The sequence below is a fragment of the Cordyceps militaris genome (assembly GCF_000225605.1).
Source record: "Cordyceps militaris CM01 unplaced genomic scaffold CCM_S00003, whole genome shotgun sequence".
In the NCBI taxonomy this organism is placed as follows: Eukaryota; Fungi; Ascomycota; class Sordariomycetes; order Hypocreales; family Cordycipitaceae; genus Cordyceps; species Cordyceps militaris.
The window spans coordinates 4,525,720-4,544,776 of NW_006271971.1; the positions used below are offsets into that span (position 1 = coordinate 4,525,720).

Sequence of the window (19,057 nt, forward strand, 5' to 3'; positions counted from 1 at the left end):
CGACAGCTACGGCTCCGGCAACAAGAGTAGCGCCTATGGCTCCTCTGCCAACAACAACTCGTCCAGCTTTGGCTCGTCGGGTAACAACAACTCCAGCCGCACTGGTGGATCGGACTCGTACGGTTCTTCCAACAACCGTGACGACGACTACTAAGTGGCTGGGCTCAAGCAAACAGCTGCAGACCCTTTCGTTATGTAACGAGACATATCCTTTCAACGTAATGTAGCTTGGCGGCGGACATATCCCCCGTTCCGGTCTCCAACTGGGGGTAGCTCAAATCTAAATTGAACATTTTGACTGAGATGTATGACGCTGCCAGTCAGTCTTCCGTGGATGCTGTGACACAGGTACTCTCGAGACTGCAATTATAATAGTATAATTCTATTTTTGTAAACCGTTACTTCACGAAAGCTGTTTTTCTATCTTGACTAGAATCACGCCTTTGGTGTACTGGCTCTTGGTATCCCATAGGTGAATGAAGCGGTACCCGCTCGCTAGTTGATCCAGCCGCACGCAAGCCCACGCCGCCAAGTCATCTTTGACAATCTCGTCGTCACAAACTTTGAAACGCAGAAATGTGAGCTCCTCCACAATGTCTGTGATGCCCCGAAATGAGAGGACTTGCCCGTGAAAGTCCACGTCGGCGCCGCCCCGGTGCGACTTGGTGTGCACCTTGTGCTCCCCGTCCCGCTCGTGGCCCTGGTTGGCGAGCGCACGCGGCTTGCCCGTGGCGAGGTCGTGGCTGGGGTTGCCGTCAACGTGCAGCTCCATCTTGACGTACGGGTGAAAGCCGCTGTCGGAGCTGTCGCCAGAGGGCAGAGGGATGTACTGGGCGGCGAAAACGGCGACGGACAGTGACAGGGTTTTGCGGATAATCGTGTTTGGGCATGACTTGGATGCGAGATTCGGGCGGTAACCTGAGTGGCGACGGTTGTTAACGTTCAAAACGTGGTGTGCCAAAACCATGTGGGGGGTTACCTTGTGGTTTAAGGACATAGCCATTAGTGCCCTCAAACATGCCCTGATTAAGCATCATGCCTTCATCCGTCTGTTGCCAGTTGAGGGCGACAATCTGCGCGCCTGAGCCCCAAAATGGAGGCGGATTGAGATTTGAACTTCCAATACGTAAGCCCGATGGATAGGCGCGCATCATATAATCGCGATTGTGCTCAAAAAGTTTGGCACTATTATCCGTATGATGCGTAGTAAACATCTTCTCGGACATTGAAAATATATGGCCCTGCATAGTGGCTTCAGGTTGTGCCCAGGATTTGAAGCTCACAGCGCGTGTGTAGATGCCAAGATCGGACAGCGCACGAATAATCTTGGACGGTTTCTTCTTCTCTGCCGTCTTGACAGGTAACCCGCTGTCAATGCGGCCAAGACCCTCCTCTTCCCCATCCCCACCCTCGCCGTAGCTCCTACCCGCCGGTGCGTACTTGACCTTGACGAGAATCTTGCCGCGCAGGGCGTCTGGGCTGGGCAGCACTGCCGGCCCCTGCTTCTCTGGCGGTGCGACAACGGCCACGTCGCCCCAGGCCTCCTTCATGATGTCGACCATGACGGCCTGTTGCTCGGCATTGCAGTGCACCTCGAGGCTGATGATGAGCGGCAGGTCGCTGGCCTCGAACGCGTGCTTCCGGATGGTGGCGCACACGTCACGAAAGGGCACTTCCTTGGTCAGGGTGTAGCCGTGCAGGACCCGCGGCTCGTGCGTGAGGGAGGATTGCGAGCTGGAGCGCAGCGACGTCACAGACTTGTTGGTATCGGCGAAGTGGTGACTGGCGGTGCGCTCGAGCTTGCGCCGCAGCGGGCTCGTCTTACTGAGCCGTGCCGCGACTGACTCTGGCAGGCTGGACTTCAGTCGGGCGAGCCTATCGGACGTGCCGCGGCACTCATTTCTTTCCAGATGAGCATCACCCTCCTCGTCGGATGAGCTCGCCGAGCTCTCGGCGTCACTGCCGGTGCCGTCCCAGACGTCAATCTCAACGCAGCGGCAGCCGCGCCGCAGCACATTGGCGTAAGCTTCCGTCGTGCTGTCACTGTAGAGCTGATTGCCAGTGAGGTACGTGTTGTGGCTAGACGAGATGAAGTATGCCGATATGGGCCAGGACAGGTCTTGGTCGTTGCGTGGAAGAATGGCCGCGGCGTTGGACGAGGCCATGTAGTCAAGGAAGCCAGCGAGATCCAGGGGAGCCGCGTCGCCGTCGTCACCAAACACTTGCTCGTGCTTCTGCAAATTGCGGATAAAATCGATTGTCTGGGAAGCTGTCCACGTGCATTCGGACTCTGCGTGTGCGGCATAAATGGAGCGGAGATGCTTCATAACATTGGGCTGAAAGCCCTCGACGGTGCGAGTCTCGGGGAAACGCTGCTCTCCCACGTCGGGCGCGTCACTGGAGGGCCGAGGTTCAGGGGTTGGAGCTGACATTTCTGTAGGTTCAGTTGAGGACATAGGAAAGGTACTGTCGGAAGATGAGATAGTTGACTGCCAGTTCGGTGTGTTGAGGTGGGAGAACTGATGAGGAGGTGAATTTAGTGCAAGCTCAAGCAATCAGGTGGAGGCCCCGCTAGGGTGTTTGCCTACCTGTTTTATGCCGTGACCAGGTACGCAAATACCTGGCGATGACGTTTAATTATAAATAAATTATCTGGGAATTGTAGCTATGTACTATCTTGTCATCGAAAATTCTTGAAGAGCGTCGCGAGTACACAGCCTAAAGCTGTATATTGTATATCGACTAGGGCGCGTCGCGGCATAGCTGGCCGTGATGCACACTTACACCAGCACCAGCGTGACACAGTAACACCACTTAGCCGAGAGAGGCATACATGCAAACTGAGCTCTGCATTAAACTCATGACTATTGCTTTGTTTCATGATTGAAACAAGGTTGTAGTTCCAGCGAGAAACTTTCCGAGTTCAGCTGCTCTTCCGAATATTTCATGGACCCTCTGGGGTTGCCTTTTAGTACGGGCTTGGAGACCTGAATGCCATCCGCATCATGATGAATACGATTTCTAGGTTCTATCAAACCGATGCATCCCTCAGGAAGCAGACGACCAGTAGCCAGATGCAGGTCGAATTTGGGCAGAGATTCCCACAGTTTAGGCTTTGTGCTGTTATACTAGGTACCTACCTAGGTAGGTAGGTACCTACCTACCTACCTATGTAGCACTCACTGGCGCCGAACCGCCCGACCAGTCTCCCGCACATCAATTTTAGTCTCGCACATACCTCCTAGGCTCGTACCAAAACCTGAAGCTGCGTTCCGGCCGGGAGACTTCACTAAATGCACTGCTGGGAGACCCTGCAGCTCCCACGCAGCGCTCAGCGTCGACACCAATCTTGCAGCTATTCTGCATTGAAAGACATCGTTGCCTCCTCTGCTGTGCAGCGACCGGGGTTCAACGTTTTGGTATCGCATGCAGGCAGTCACGTATCGTGAGTAGTAGTAGGCGAGATGATACATTCAGATGATAGCATACCATTCGTAGGTGGTGTATACTTTTTAGCTTGAATGGTGATAGACAAATGACCCCTTTTATCGGGATAACTACATGGCCCAGGCGATTACATTGCGACAACGGTCATTGACATTCCCGGAAAATAAGGCAGTGATTCTTTACATCTCTCCTCTCTCCAGAGATACGGCATACGGCACCTGTTTAGACGATTGCGCGATCGGACGCGGCTTGGCGTTGGGATGGTTCCACTCTGCTCAAGATTGGCAAAAGTAATCCTCGGTATCCCGAACGCAATACTTGTTGGCGTTTTAACTCTGCAATTTGACGGGCTTCAAGCGGCGTCGTACGTTAGCTGATCGTAAGACTTGTCTTTCCGGTGACCGGCCCGTCTCCCCGGATGCCGCGGAATGACTGCAGAAAAAAAAGGCGCGAGCGAATTCTTCCGCGGCTCAAAACCCTCCAATCTACCCTCGCCCTGAGTATTTTCTTATTTCGCATTTCTTATTTGCACATCTTCTGCCTCTCTTTTGTCGTCAGTCTGCCGCGTCGGCCAGAAGGACAATGACTGAAAGTGATGAACCCCAAAGCCCTATTGCGCCCGATGCTGGTGACGACAAGACGGTTCCCGAGGGACCTCGCCAACGCAAGCTGCCCGCCTTTCTGGACCACTTCAACAAGCGCGACCTCAAGGTAGTCTTCCGCTGCTGGATCGCCACCTGGGCCGCGACGCTCCTCATCTTCATCCAGCCGTCGCTCGACAAGATCGGCATCGCCACCTTCTTCGCCGCTCTCACGCTCTACATTGCCCCTCCCGCCACCATCCTGCTGCCGTACCTGCTCTCCGTCGCGTCCGCCCTCGTCGGCATGTGCCTGGCCTGGGCGTGGAGCCTTCTCACTATGAAGGCGGCCCTGGCGGCGCGGCCCGCGTCCGACACCAGCGCCCGGCTCGCGGCCCTCGAGCAGGCCGCCGCGCAGAGGGCCAGCCAGTCGGGCACGCTCCCCGCAGACGAGGCCAAGATTTTGGTCCTCGATGGCTTCATGCTGGATGCGCGCGTCACCGCCGTCTACTATGTCATGATTTGCGTCTTCATCTACGCCCTGGCGCGCCTGCGCCTGACAAACCCGAAGCTCAGCTTCATGCAGATTTTTGGCACCATCATCTCCGACATCTTCTTGCTCAATGCGCCGGGCCTGCCGTACTTTGATGGCGGCATTGCGAGCGTCCTCGTCAAGCCCGGGACCATTGGCGTTGGTCTCGGCGCCGCTTCCTGCGTCTTGTTCTTTCCCCAGTCTACCTCGAATGCCATCATGCTTAAAATGGAGACTCTGCTTGCCACGTTCAACGCGTCGATCGCGGTTACCAACAAGCGCTTGCGTAGCGAATACGTCGACCTGGCAGGCCTCAATGCGGGCCGCGCACAGTCCATTGGCGTATGGAAAGCCATGCAGCCGCTGATGTCACTCCTTCCTCTCGACATTTCTCGCTGTTGTTGGAGTGCTGACGATCTTGTGGAATTGCACAAGGCCCTCCAGCAAACGATGCGCAAGAGCGTGGCGCTGATGGACTTGCATATTGCGGCACTCTCTGCTGCTGACCAAGATCAGATGCTGAGGCTTTATCGGGAGGAGCAGGCCGAAGATGCGACGGTAAATAACGGTACAGTTCGTCCAGGCCATCATCATTTGCACGAGCTGGCAACAATCATGAGTGCCTTGCATGGAACGGACTACAGTGCCCTCCCAGAGGGCACCGCGGCGCTCTGGGACAGCCCGTCGCGGCTGCTCACAACGTGTGCTGAGTCTATTGACCTTGGCGTTGGTTGTATTCACGAAATCAATAGCTGCCGATGGATTAAAAAGCTGCACAAGGAGACGGCGAGTAGTTTCGTGAGCGAGTTGCAAGGCAAGTCGGAGGAGCTGCGCCTTCTCCGAGAACGCTGCGCTGCAGACACACCTGAAGCCCTGATACCGAACTGTGAGAGTCTTTTTGACGATGGTGGCTACCTTCGGAGCGATGGTGGTGAGCCAAGCGATCCGATGCCCCTTCGCGACATTACAACTATTCTAGCACTTAACCAGCACATAATCGACTTTTCTGTCGCGCTTGGGGCGTCAATCGACCAATTGGCCTTTCTTATACGCAAAAGGCCGGAGAGCCGCACATGGATGCCCATTACCATACAACATGCCGTGACCTGGCTTATCACCCCAAAATCGTCCGACCAAGCGTTGGGAAGCGGTTTCGCCACGGACCACAGCCCAAGCTTGACCGAGGCAAAAACTGTCGTAACCAGACGTGCAAGTAATCTCAAAAACCTCAAGAATGTCGGTGACCTCCGGCGAAACGGCATGCCAAAATCCCGCTCCAGCAAAATCATCATCACGATGTACAGGTGGCTGACGAACCCTGCTGGTATGTATGCGGCACGCTTGGTAATTGTCACCGTTGTCACGTCTATTCCCTCGGCGATACCTCACAGCGCCGGCTTCTTTTATCGCGAAAAGGGCATCTGGGCTGTCATTACCGCCCAGCTGACACTTCTCCCCTTCATGGCCGACTTTGTCGTCTCCATTGTGTCGCGTGCGCTCGGCACTGTGGCCGGCGGCGCTTTGGGCATGCTCGCTTGGTACGTGGGCTCCGGATCCGGAGCTGGTAACCCCTACGGTTTGGGGGCTACCACGGCCGTGATGACGGTGATTCTCGTATGGCTGCGCATCTGGGGCCCCCATATGCTTACCGTTGCAAGCATCATGTGCGGCGCAACGTTTGTGCTAGTCATCGGCTTCAGTTATGACAACCACCACATCTATCAATACGGACTCCCGGGACAGGGCTATGAGGCGTTTTGGAAACGTGTCGTCACCGTTTTCATCGGGCTTCTCGCTGCTGCTATCGTGCACATTTTCCCCAAACCCACGTCGGCCACGAGCCACGTTTGTCACGTCTTGGGCAAGTCAGTGCGCCGCATGTCTGATCAGTACGCCATCTTGCTTGTGTCTCAAAAACGGCCCGCCGAAAATAGAAGCCTCTGTGCCCTTGCTGAGCGTGACTCGCTTGATCTTGGACACTCGCTGTCTCTCCTGGGTCCTTCCATTAATTTAGTCAAAGCTGAGATGAGCTTTGGCCCATTTGATCAGAAGACGTTGCAAAAAGCTCTCGAGGAATGCCACAATCTAAACCGTTCCCTCAGCCGGCTCCTGAGCATCGCCCATAGTCTACCGCCAGACTTGAAATACCGGTTCGAAACCGTCAGCGGCCTGGTTGACGATCATGTTATTGGCGACATCATGGCTGTTCTTCATATCATCCAGCAATCATTCGAGAACGGAGATCCGCTGCCTGAAAGGCTTCCCACCCCGCTCACTCGAACGTTTTATCATGCATGGGAGCAGAAGAAGCAAGCTGTTGTCAATAAGGCGCACCTGCGGGACGAAAGCTATCCTCAGTACTGTATTGCGATATCCTCGTATATCAAATTCCTATCCACTGTCGACAATCTTGTCCTCATTCTCACGGAAACACTAGGAGAGTCTCATATTTTGTTCGGCTGGGGGCTGGAGAACCTGGTATAGCGTGAGTCGACATCAGTTGAAGGTCGCTGTGGAAGTCTTACAGCGCGCGTTCACACTTGATTTGCATAAATTCGGTGGTCCAGCACAGTACGAAGGCGGCGAGCTACACAGGAGCCCTGACGGCCAAAATATTGGTACCACTGCTTGTCGGCTACCTGATACAGGTACGTACCCAAGTACCACCAGATCCAACGGGGCCAGCTGGCAGCGAGCCCGCTGTCCACTGTGCCTGTAGAGCAAGGACCGGTAAGCCAACCATCTGTGAACAAAAACATCATAATTGGGTTAACTCCCTTTATCGCGCGCAATAATTAAATAGAATAACTAGAGAGTTTGAGTACCAGTACAAAAAGGAAACTTGCGGCCAGTGTGACTCGAACACACGACCTTCAGATAGGTATCTAAATCCGTAGGATTGAAGTTGGACTTCAGTCTGACGATCTCCCAGCTAATCTATGGCCGCGAGTTGTATCCGCAGCGCCAAGTAAAATCTCTTATAAAGCGGCTGGCAACCGCTATTGAGAAGAGATTGGACCGACTGTCTGCCGAGCCGGATCCAAGGGGCGAACCGACGCCACCACCCGCGTGTTGAAAGCTACTTACAACCAGTTACTTGACCCTAAGAGCGGTGTCTTTTAGATTTACATTTGCAGGCGTTGGGGATACCATGTATCTTTCACTTATTGTAGTAGGCCTCGGCAGGTACCTTCCTGCGCGGGCTTCCATTAGCGATGAATATGAATGCCGCAAATGTCGAACAAATAATCAGTCTCACCGAAATAACTTTACTTAGCTACAACTGGGAGCTTGGTGGTGGTAGGCTAGTAAGATTGCACAATATCACGACAGGTGAGACAGCCACGGCTGAGATGGACATGCGGCAGTCAACTTGCCAGACTCTTCTGCGGTGCTCTTGTTATTCACCAAGTCAAGTCGTATAAATTAACCAGGTGGGCCAATTTCCCGTTGCCTGTGGATATGATAGATAACTTAGGACCTGAATTAAATTTCTAATACCGCTTAGAAAAGGCTCATGCACATAGGCATGCGCGCGGGGTTGATCCACCTCGACAATGTGCCGCAACTTGACCTAATAGGGACGAGCCAATTGCCGTTGACACCACGGACAAATATAAATGGAGTAATCATCTGTTCTTCTATTCGATGGATCCTCGGGTAGCTAAATGGTCCCGACATCGGTTGCGACGTATAAAGCAGCGGGAGCTGTCAGTGCGCGACTTTCCGACTTCACCCTCTACAATATTTCGTCCACGAAACCATAATCAAACACCACAATAAGCTTCCGGTACGGACCAGGCGATCCGCGCAAGAATCTCTCGCTATGGAGCTATCCCAAGATCAAGGTAACGTATACTGGAATGCAACCGGGTGTTCAATGTGTCGCCCGGCGCGGCAGCTTCGGCACTCTGACAGGTGTCAAGCTGCGGTACCGTGTGACGCATTGATCTGAGAAATACCGGCGAACTTGATCTGGATAATACCAGCGAAAGGATCTGCATCTGATATGCCCCCCACCTGTCGCGTCGTGTTTCTAACGACCGCAGCATATCGCTCCAATATTTATCCAACATGTCTACTGACAAGATCACGTTCTTGACCAACTGGTCAGCAGAAGCAAACACTATCTAAGCATGGTGTAGTTACTGACGATAGGATAGGCATGCCACGCCCTACCATGCCCCGCTCTACTTGGCACAGAGCAAAGGTTTCTTCACTGCTGAAGGCATCAAAGTCGCGCTTCTAGAGCCCAACGACCCGAGTGTGAGAACCCTGCAGCCCAAGACCAGCCAGCAACATTGTGCTAACCAAATCAGGATGTTACCGAAATCATCGGCTCCGGTAGCGTGAACATGGGATTCAAGGCCATGATCCACACCCTTGCTGTTCGTCATACAACCCCGATCTGGGACGCTGAAACCTGCGGTCTAATATGAGATGTAGGCCAAGGCTCGCAACTTTCCCGTCACGTCCATTGGAAGTCTTCTCGACGAACCCTTTACTGGTGTTGTCTATCTGAAGGAATCCGGCATCACCACCGACTTCCGCTCCCTACAGGGCAAACGTATCGGCTACGTCGGTGAATTTGGCAAGATCCAAATTGACGAGCTCACCTCGCACTACGGTCTGACCCCCGAGGACTACACGGCCGTCCGCTGTGGTATGAACGTGTCCAAGGCCATCAAGAACGGCGAGATTGACGCCGGCATCGGCCTGGAGAATGTGCAAATGGTCGAGCTGGAGGAGTGGCTGGAGAGCCAAGGCCGGCCCAAGTCGGACGTGCAGATGCTCCGCATCGATGAGCTGGCAGAGCTGGGCTGCTGCTGCTTCTGCTCCATTTTGTACATTTCCAACGACGATTTCCTGGCCCAACATCCCGACCAGGTGCGGGCGTTCCTCCGCGCCGTCAAGCGCGCCACCGACTTTGTCCTGAGCGAGCCAGAAGCGGCCTGGGCCGAGTACGTTGACTTCAAGCCCGTCATGGGCACGCCGTTGAACCGCAAGATCTTTGAGCGCAGTTACGCGTACCTTTCCAGCGACCTGCAGAATGTCAAGCGCGATTGGACCAAGGTGACCAAGTATGGTCAGCGGCTTGGTGTCCTGGGTGCCGATTTCGTCCCCAACTACACCAACGCACACCTCGAGTGGGTTCTGGACGAGACTTCGGAGGACCCTATGGGTGACCAGAAACGCATGGTAGAGCTTCAGTGCGACGTGGCTTGCCGTGGTGGTTTCCAACGACTTCCCCGTCCTGCCGCTGCTTAAATATGGTGTCCGACCATTCAACAGCTTCAAGAAGATGAAGGAATAACTCAACATCTTATTTCAACACAATGACAGCTTTCTAAGAGATTTTCAACCTATTACTCTGATATTTTTCCTAAGTTAGACTTTAAAGAGTACTTTTTCCGCCAACGAACCTGCCATTATTATGTGGCCCATGGAAAAGAACCCGCACCCCAGCGGTGTATTCAGCCCACGGTCAGAACAAAGAATCAATCCTCTTTGTGCCTTTCATTCGCGTGCTCTGCTTCTGTGTTTCCCATAACTTCTGCATGCATCGCATCAACACTGTATTTTCTTGCCTGAAACGAAGACACACTTCAAGAACACGCCAGACGATTGCTTGGCGCTCCTCTACCATGTATGCTTCTGTCACTGTTCTCTCCACTGTCGCGCTTGCGTTAGTAGCACACCGCATTTCTGACTTTTTGAGCGCAAACAGGACCCCGGAATCGCCTCCCCAGAAGCTGGACCTTGTCCTAGATCGACTTGCCTCCCTAGAAAAACAAATCGAGGAGCTTCGATCCATTGGCGGCAACGCAGGGCTTTCCATCGGAGTAGCCCACGCTGGCACCAGCATCTTCGAGAAACACTTTGGTTTCCGAAATGTCAGCTCCGCCACGCCCCCAGATAGCCAGACCGTCCAACATATTGGTTCTATGACCAAGGCCTTTGTCGCCGCTGCGGTCGCGTCTTTGGTAGATGAAGGCAAGCTGTCCTGGGAAACACCCCTCGGCCAGAGCGGTGTCGTCCCGCTCTTCTCCGAGTCCAACACGGAGCCTGAGAACAAGTCTCTGCCGCAGGTGACACTAGTAGATCTTCTGGCGCACCGGCTCGGTGTTGCTATGAAGCAAAGCTACTGGCATCTGATGTCTACCGCTCTTCTCTCCCAAAAGGCCAACACAGCCCACATCGTCTCCAAGTTGCCTCCTGTAGCCGAGTTTCGGTCCAAAATGTCGTACAACAATTGGGGATACGCCCTGGCGGGAGAAATCATCGAACATGTATCCGGCCAGGACCTTGGCCAGTTTTTAGCCCAGCGCTTCTTTCAACCTCTGGGTTTGGAGAACACAACACTCGGCAAGCCCTCGAGCGAAAATTATGCTGCATCCTACATGGCACTCAGCGACGGAACTCCCTTCCAGGTGGAACACCCGCCGCTCAACTCTGGTACCCTCATGGCCCCCGCAGGTGCCATGAAGTCTACCATGAGCGACATGCTTGTCCTTTATAGCGCTTTTCTCAAGGCTTTCCAGGACCAGTCGCTTTCCGATGCTACATCGAAGCCCACCTCACCCTTTCGCCAAGCTACGGCTTTATTTGCAAAGCATTCCACCATACAGCCAGGTTCGGCGTATGGCATGGGCTGGTGCTTGACCGAGCTACCTGATCAGGCGGGATTGGTTGGTGTTAATTCATATGAATCCCCAGATGGTATGCCAGTGATTGGCAAGGATACCAAACCACAGCGCCTCTTTTATCACAACGGTGCAATGTGCGGGGCCCTGAGCGCCATTTATCTTCTCCCCGATAGTGACTTCGTCGTCGTTGTCCTCGGAAATTCTTTCGATCTTTATGACACTCCCGATTTTACAGCTCAGCTTCTAGTCGAGTCAATCATTGGAGCTCCGAATCCTGTTGACTTCATACCTATTGCCAAGAAAACAGTTGCCAATGCATTGTCACACCACCCGGATATGAATGCACAGCTGGAGAGGGAGCGCACTCACGGAACCAGTCCAAAGCCCCTGTCCGACTATACCGGGTACTACACCTCTGCAGAGGGTAACGACTACGGCTTTCAAATTACAGTTTTAGGGGACAAGCTTCGCGTCAACGTCCAGGGGATTGTGGACGTCTTCTATGACCTGGAGCATTATGAGCACGACGTCTTCGTCTTCTACTGTGACAGAGATGCCGAATCGAAGATAATGATTTATCCAAATGCTTCAATCATGTTGCACAAGTTCTTCTTCAAGGTTGATAAGCAGGGGAGGGTTATGTATGTGCGCTGGGCTCATGACTTCACCTACCCATCCGGGGAGCTTTTTAAGAAAGGACGTGCTTAGAACACTAGAGTCTATAGTGCCGATAATTAGTATCCCTTTAGTCTTAGTCTAATAAATACTATTATATAGTATAATATATCTAAGGAAATTAGTTATATAGTATAATTAGGAGAAATATACTATAGAGAAACCTAATTACCTAAGACTAAATAAGGCAACCTTTATAGTATACTTATAAAAATTAAGATTAAAATCTCAGTATATTATTAACAAATTAAGTCTACTAGTAAAAACATCGCGTTTCCTGTAATTTACCGGTCTTAGCATCGATTGCCTAGTAGTAAGAGTTAGACAGCTAGCCTTCAAATTAGGTGGAAGGTCGCAAACATACCAATAGTACTGCAAAACCTGCCATCTGCTCCGCCTCATCTTGGAATTCCATTTCCGTCCATTCATCACACGTCCTTCGATCAACCACCTTCGAATTATCGAAGTCCAGCCAGAACACTCTATCCTTAGGCTTTCCCTGAACAACCATCATATTTCTTGGGTATGGGTCGCCGTGAAGGAGGCCAGCCTGGTGAAACTCGGCAAGAATTGTAGACAGCCTATCAACATTATCTTGTGAAAAGTTGTCTAGGTAAATCATGCTAGCATCCGGGATATATTCCATAAGAACGGCATTAGGCCGCCATTTGTGATCTTGAAATGCTGACAACTCTGGCCAGAGCTGTACATTTATCTGCTGAATGACTCCGTAGAAATTTGGCACAAGGCCGCGCTTACAAAAGCCTTTTTCTTTAAGCAGTCGATATGCGCTATATTCAATCGAAAAATAGTCCGGTAGCCATTCGTCGTCCTTGAACTGAGTAAGTGTTAGCGTGCTGTGAATAGATGCTGTATATGGTTCTACAGACCACTTTCATGACGCAAAGTTTTCCACGGATATTAACTTTAAACGTAATCACAAGATTGTTGTCGTTTTGTTTGCCAATCTTCGTCGACAGCGTATCGAGAAACTCGACTTCAGAAGGCTGCACGTTGACCAGTTCATGTTTCGAATCGTCTTCGGATGGCACAGAAGATGATGGAGAGGATGGCGGAGTGGATAGTGCAGATGTCGTGGGTAGCGACGACATATTGGACTTAAATGCTGCAGTCTGTTATCGGGAATTGATGTTGGGATGCGGGCGTTGATGATGAAGAAAGGAAATTGGAGGAGATGGAGATGCAGAGAATAGAGGTGGAGTATGGAGGCTAAGCGACAAAGAAGCGGGGAGGAAGGGGCGAAAGTTTGGTAACATAACAGAGACGAAACAGTCCACAATACATAAATACGTCATTTCAAGGGTACTTATATTTCTATATGAATGCTAACTAAAATAATATAAACCTTACTCCCAATGAAATTATACTATCTATGATGTAGCAGCCCCAGGGGCAGGGGCGACCCTTCGCTGGCTGATTAGTTCGCTGTCTGCTGGGTCACCTGGCTGCGCGTCAAGGTTCCAGTCATCATCATGAGAAGACAGCATTCCCAGATACCAAAGAGCAAGCAGAACGGTCATTCTCGGTTCTCCGTTCGATGGTCCAGCCCACGGCACCGGCTTTGACACGGAGATGGTGCGCTGCGCATCCTCCTTGCGAAAGGCTATCAGCTCCTTGTCTGTGAGCATGTAGCCGTACTTGGCGCCCGAGTGCTGCGCCCGATATCCTTGCTGCAACATGTAAAAGGTGAGCTGCGATAGGCGCTTAATGCCCACTCGACGACGTTCGCTGTGTGGCGCGAGCCAGGCCGCATCCCACTTCCACGATGGCTTGATTTCGCCTGGCAGACGGTTGACGGATACGTCAACGCTGGGGTTATACATAGCCCGGTCCGGCACAAACTTTCCAATAAGAGCTGTCGAGCTTCCAGCGCCTAAGGTAATCGCAGTGCGGCCTACCCACTCGTTACTAGGATTTGCAGCAATATATGTAAACGTCCTGGCTAAGGCGCGGCGAACAGGACGGTCGGCATATACGCATACTAGTTCCCGTAGGTAGTCCTCGGCCGCGAAGCGTAGAGGGGGCGTGATCGGGCGCGCATCAGTTCCAACCCGAACGTTGTCGAGTAAGTCGCGAAACTGGTTCATAATGGTGCCTAGGTTGAACTCATCCCACGTATGGATATTGGTAACCCGAGTGATATCGAATCTCTCATGATAAGTGCTTGTATTGGCCTGGTTGCGATCGTAATATTGAAACGCAGCCGGGTCGGTCTGTAAAAACTCCATGAGGGTAATGTTGGCCATGTTGGGTTCGATTAGTGTGTTTTGTCGTTTGCCTTGTATTCAGCACTCCTATGCTTTTGTGTTAGTCGATTCTTCTTTCTATGCGACTACTATCTTCTGGATTGCCCTTACTGTTGATTTGTCTTTAGCCTTAGCTGTTATGTTAGACTATATTAGGGGAAGGAAATGATGCGGGGAATATTAGGAGGCCGTAGGTGATGACAGGCGGCTCGGAAGCCGGAAGAACGATCTCCCATCACCCAGTATATCTAGCACTTACCCGTACCATACAACCAGATAAGATACACAATATAACAACTTCACCTCTTACCCTATATATACCCTATTAGTCTTAATAATATATACCCTATTAGTCTTAATAGTAGGTTTAATAATAGGTAGCATAGAAGCTAGAAGGATAATCTTCTACTTATACCTAAATACTAGGTTTTTATTCTAATAAGTATTCTAAGTTACTTATATATTTTTTTAGCTTAGCTTTTATTTTATATATTAATAATAAAACCTATTTATTATTTTATAATTTTTATAATATAATAGTTTTATATTAAAAAGTATTATATATTAGTATATAAGTATTAATTTAAATTTAATTAAAAGTAATTTTTTTTTATATATTTTTCTTATTTTTCTTATTTTTTTAATTTTTTTTAATTTTTTTTAATTTTTTTTAATTTTTTTTAATTTTCTTTAATTTTCTTATTTTTCTTATTTTTCTTATTTTTTTTTTATTTTTTTTATTAATAAATAAACTTAAAGTTATTTATTAGTAAATAAACCTAAGTTAAGCTAAAATTATTCTCTATATACTATCTTTATTTTTTTAAACTAAGCCTATTAGTTATAAAGTTATTTTAATATAGTATTATATATATATTTAGTTATTTTAATATTTAATTAATTTTTATTTATATTTAAAATAGTCTTTAAAGTATAATTAATTAATAGTTAATTATAATAAATTAATACTAGATTATTAACTTATAAAATATATACTTAAGGTTTAATATTAGTAATTACTTCTTTTTATACTATAAAATCTTATATTTAAAGTTTAATATTAATAATTATTTCTTTTTATACTATAGAATTTTATATAATATAAATATTTAAGTTAGAAGCTATCTTTACTATAGTTTATTACTATTAGTATTAATAGTAGGATTATAAGTAGAGTTATTCTTACTTTTAATACTCTTTTTACTCTTTTTTTATAAGTCTTAGTTTATAATAACCTATTACTTTTAAAGTTTAGTTTAGGTAATAGTTATTTTATAGAATTTTATAAATAGTATCTTTATTATTCTTTAGTAAAAGTATTACTTAAGGGTTATTAATATTAAAAGTACTATTATTATTATTTAAAGTTATATTAGATATTAATTTAGCTTTTAAGAAGATTAACTAAAGCCTTTAAAAGTCTTTATATTTTACCTAAATATTATTAATTATAAATAGCTATCTTAAGAAGTTTATTTAGAGCTTATTAATAATTAATTAGAATATTAGTTTAAGTAATTAAACCTTTATAGTATTAAGAAAGTTATTATACCTTATCTTTAATAATAAAGGGAATAGGTATATTACTTTTAAACTTCTTTATTATAAAACTATTTATTTTAAGTATAGTATAGCTATTAAAGGTAATATTTTAATAATAATAACTATAGAATTATATAAAGAATATATATAAAAAAAGCCTAATTAAATAACCTTTAATAAAAGTAATAAGTAAATTTCCCTTACTATAGATAGTAGAATTAGGGTAGATTTAGGCTAATATAGAGTAGAATAGTATACTAGTAATCTCTCTACTATATAGGCTAATAAAATATACTAAGTAACTAAGTTATAAAGTTAGGAAAAAAACTTAGCATCTAGGTACCTACTAGGAGGGGGCTATTTTCTAATATAGGCTAGTCTATATTTTAGGGGGCTAATATGTCTTGTACTGGCTGGCTAATATAGTGTATAGCACGATAGACTTTTAGAAGGGTATATAGTTAATCCTAAAATACTAATATAAATTAATATAGTATAATTTTTTTAATATACTTTAAATATAGTAATATATATTAATAGTATATAAAAAATATACTACTTATATTATTTATTAAGAATACTATATAATATCTTATAAATACTTTTTTTTAGCTATATTATTTTTTTAAGATAGTATTATAACTTTATAATCTTTTAAATATAATAAAAGCTTTTAATTTTATATTAATATTTTATTTCTATAGTATTATATAATAAATAGACTTTAAATACTTATAATATTATTAGTAGGCTTAATATATATTTAGAGTATAACCTATTTCTTTTAGAAAAGATACCTCTAGTAATAGAATAGGGGGGGGGATCTAGTATATAAATACTAACCTAGCTTTACTAACCTAGGTATATAACTAGCCTTACTTAGGTAGGAGGTAGGTACTAGGTATCTAGTAGAAATTTAATTTATAGTTTAAATTAGGCTAATAAAAGTAGTAAAGCTTAATAATTATTAATATATAGTAAAGTAAAGGTATTAAAGCCTATTCTATTCTAGGTATTACTATAAGCTATCTAGTAAGTAGGACTTACTATATATTACTAGAATACTAAATACTACTACTATCTATATTATATACCCTTTAAAATACCTTCTTATATAGCTCCTAGCTTCTTAAAGTTTTTAATATATAAAAAACCTAATATTATAACTATTTATAAGTTATATATTATAAAAAGAAATTATAGTAAAAAAACCTAAAGATAAAACTATATAACTAATTCTTTATTATAAGAAAAACCTTCTATTACTTAAGCTAAAATATAAATAAAAATAGTTAAATAAAAGCTATTAGTAAAATTTACTTTAATATAAATATATTAAAAATAAACCTACTTATACTTAGGCTAAATCCTATTATTTATTTAGATACTTAGTAAGCTCTAAGCTTACTAATAGGTTCTCTTTATAAATATTAAAATTAAGGTAAGAAAAAAAATATAGCCTTTCTTTAAAGTCTTAATTTATTATAATATATTATAATAAAGACCTTAATAACTAAATCCTAAGCTCTTAAGGTAAGACCTAGTAGTATTTAAGAATAAAGGGATATTACTACTAAGTAAAGGATTAACTAGTACTAATATAGAGATATAATATTAAAGAATAGAATAAATATAAATTAAATCTTAAATTCTATAATACCTTTATTATATTAGTAGCTAGAAGAGGTAGGTTAGATAGGATTAAGAAGAGTAATACTTCTAAATAGTAATAAAGGAGGTAAGACTAGTATAATCTATTCTACTTCTAGTTTACTAGTAATAAATAATATAGTAGAATTATTAATAGGTCTAGAAGAGGTAGGTTTTAACTCTTCTAATACTTTATTATCTTCCTTAGTAATAGGAGCTACCTAATATTACTTATAAGTAATAAGTATCTACTTTATAGTAGTAGTAGCCTTCTTCCTAGGAGTAGTAGGAGTCTTAAGAGTAATAAGCTTTCTTTTTAAGGTAATAGGCTTCTTTTTAAAGATAGGGTATTTAAGCTTATAAGTAAGACTACCTAAGGTTAAGGTAGTAGGCTTAGGTATATTACCTAAGAGCTTATTATCCCTAAAATTATCTATATTATACTTTTTAATTATACTATACTTAATATCTAAGTTTTCTTTAACTAGGATAGTCTTCTTTTTCTTTATACCTATAGTATATATTAGTAAAAAGATTAAGTATAAGTATACTTTCTTATATAGAATAGACTTACTACTTTTTACTTAGATCTATAGGTAGTATACTCCTTTTAAATAAAGCTATATTTATTAATATTAGGCTTATAATAGTCTTTAATATAGTTAGAATTAAATACTAGAGTTCTTTTCCTTAATATTCTATAACTAGAGTTTACTAGAAATAAAAACTTAAAATTATTAAGTATTATTAAGCCTATTATAAAGGTATAAATTCTAAGTATAATATTAAGATACTTAGTTATAAATATATTCTAAATTAAGCTAAGCTAAGATTTATCTTTATTCTTAATTTATAGAGTATAGAGAAAATTTATAGTAGTTAGATAGACCTTTAAATCCTTTAGGCTTAAAAGGCTTATATTCTAAAAAGTATAATATAATAGGTTATTAGAGTTATAGTTAGTAGATTTCTTAGGAATAATAGTAAGAAGATTTATTTACTTTATTTTCTTTATAGCTTTAAATATAATAACTTTAGTTATTAATAGACTAGTAATAGGCTTAGTAGCTTAAGATAACTTAAGGGTATTTATACTAATTATTACTATAAGAAATAAAGGCTTTTTACTAGCTTTATACTTATACTTAAAAAATAAGATAGGATAGTAATAAATTAAAAAGATATAGTAAAATAGGTAGTAAGAAGCTTAAGATTATCCTCTTATAAAGAAATAATAATATAGAAAGGAGGTATTAAAGAAGAGAGAGAAGAAGCTAATAGGAAAGGAAATAGGAATAAGGGTAGCTATATTTATTTACTAAGTATAATACTAGTATTATACTATTTAAAGAATATAAATAGCCTTAAATAAAAATCTTAATATAGAGGGGTTAAACTTATACTATAAATACTATATATATATAGCTATTAATATAATCTTAGCTATTAATAATAGTAGCTAAACTATACTAGTAGTTAGGGTAAAGGATTAGAAAAAATAGGGTTTTTTTAAACTAAAGTTATCTACTAGTAGATAAACTTAAAGTTATCTACTAGTAAATAAGCCTAAGTTAAGTTAAAGTTATTTACTAGTAAATAAACTTAGGTATTAAAGTTAAAGTTATTTACTAGTAAATAAGCTTAAGTTAAGCTAAAGTTATCTACTAGTAAATAAACTTAGGTATTAAAGCTAAAGTTATTTACTAATAAATAAACTTA

The 19,057-nt window shown here is 44.3% G+C and overlaps 5 protein-coding genes across 5 annotated transcripts; 3 read left to right on the plus strand and 2 right to left on the minus strand.

Moving 5' to 3' along the window:
* Positions 1-403: 403 nt before the first annotated feature.
* On the minus strand, positions 404-2,432 carry CCM_05033 (PLC-like phosphodiesterase, TIM beta/alpha-barrel domain; the record flags this gene model as incomplete). The annotated part of the gene is made up of 3 exons (XM_006670178.1): positions 404-918; positions 980-1,709; positions 1,980-2,432. 3 exons carry the CDS (start codon positions 2,430-2,432, stop codon positions 404-406), a joined length of 1,698 nt encoding a protein of 565 aa, XP_006670241.1.
* A 1,597-nt stretch (positions 2,433-4,029) lies between these two features.
* On the plus strand, positions 4,030-7,446 carry CCM_05034 (uncharacterized protein; the record flags this gene model as incomplete). The annotated part of the gene is made up of 3 exons (XM_006670179.1): positions 4,030-7,035; positions 7,085-7,205; positions 7,370-7,446. The coding sequence occupies 3 exons, from the start codon at positions 4,030-4,032 to the stop codon at positions 7,444-7,446; spliced, it is 3,204 nt and encodes a 1,067-aa protein (XP_006670242.1).
* Positions 7,447-8,631: 1,185 nt separating this feature from the next.
* Positions 8,632-9,825, plus strand: CCM_05035 (nmt1 protein; the record flags this gene model as incomplete). The annotated part of the gene is made up of 4 exons (XM_006670180.1): positions 8,632-8,666; positions 8,721-8,823; positions 8,877-8,945; positions 9,004-9,825. 4 exons carry the CDS (start codon positions 8,632-8,634, stop codon positions 9,823-9,825), a joined length of 1,029 nt encoding a protein of 342 aa, XP_006670243.1.
* A 377-nt stretch (positions 9,826-10,202) lies between these two features.
* CCM_05036 (D-aminoacylase, putative) lies at positions 10,203-11,912 on the plus strand (the record flags this gene model as incomplete). Its single annotated transcript, XM_006670181.1, has 1 exon — positions 10,203-11,912. One exon carries the CDS (start codon positions 10,203-10,205, stop codon positions 11,910-11,912), a length of 1,710 nt encoding a protein of 569 aa, XP_006670244.1.
* A 1,358-nt stretch (positions 11,913-13,270) lies between these two features.
* Positions 13,271-14,146, minus strand: CCM_05037 (uncharacterized protein; the record flags this gene model as incomplete). Its single annotated transcript, XM_006670182.1, has 1 exon — positions 13,271-14,146. One exon carries the CDS (start codon positions 14,144-14,146, stop codon positions 13,271-13,273), a length of 876 nt encoding a protein of 291 aa, XP_006670245.1.
* Positions 14,147-19,057: the final 4,911 nt, after the last annotated feature.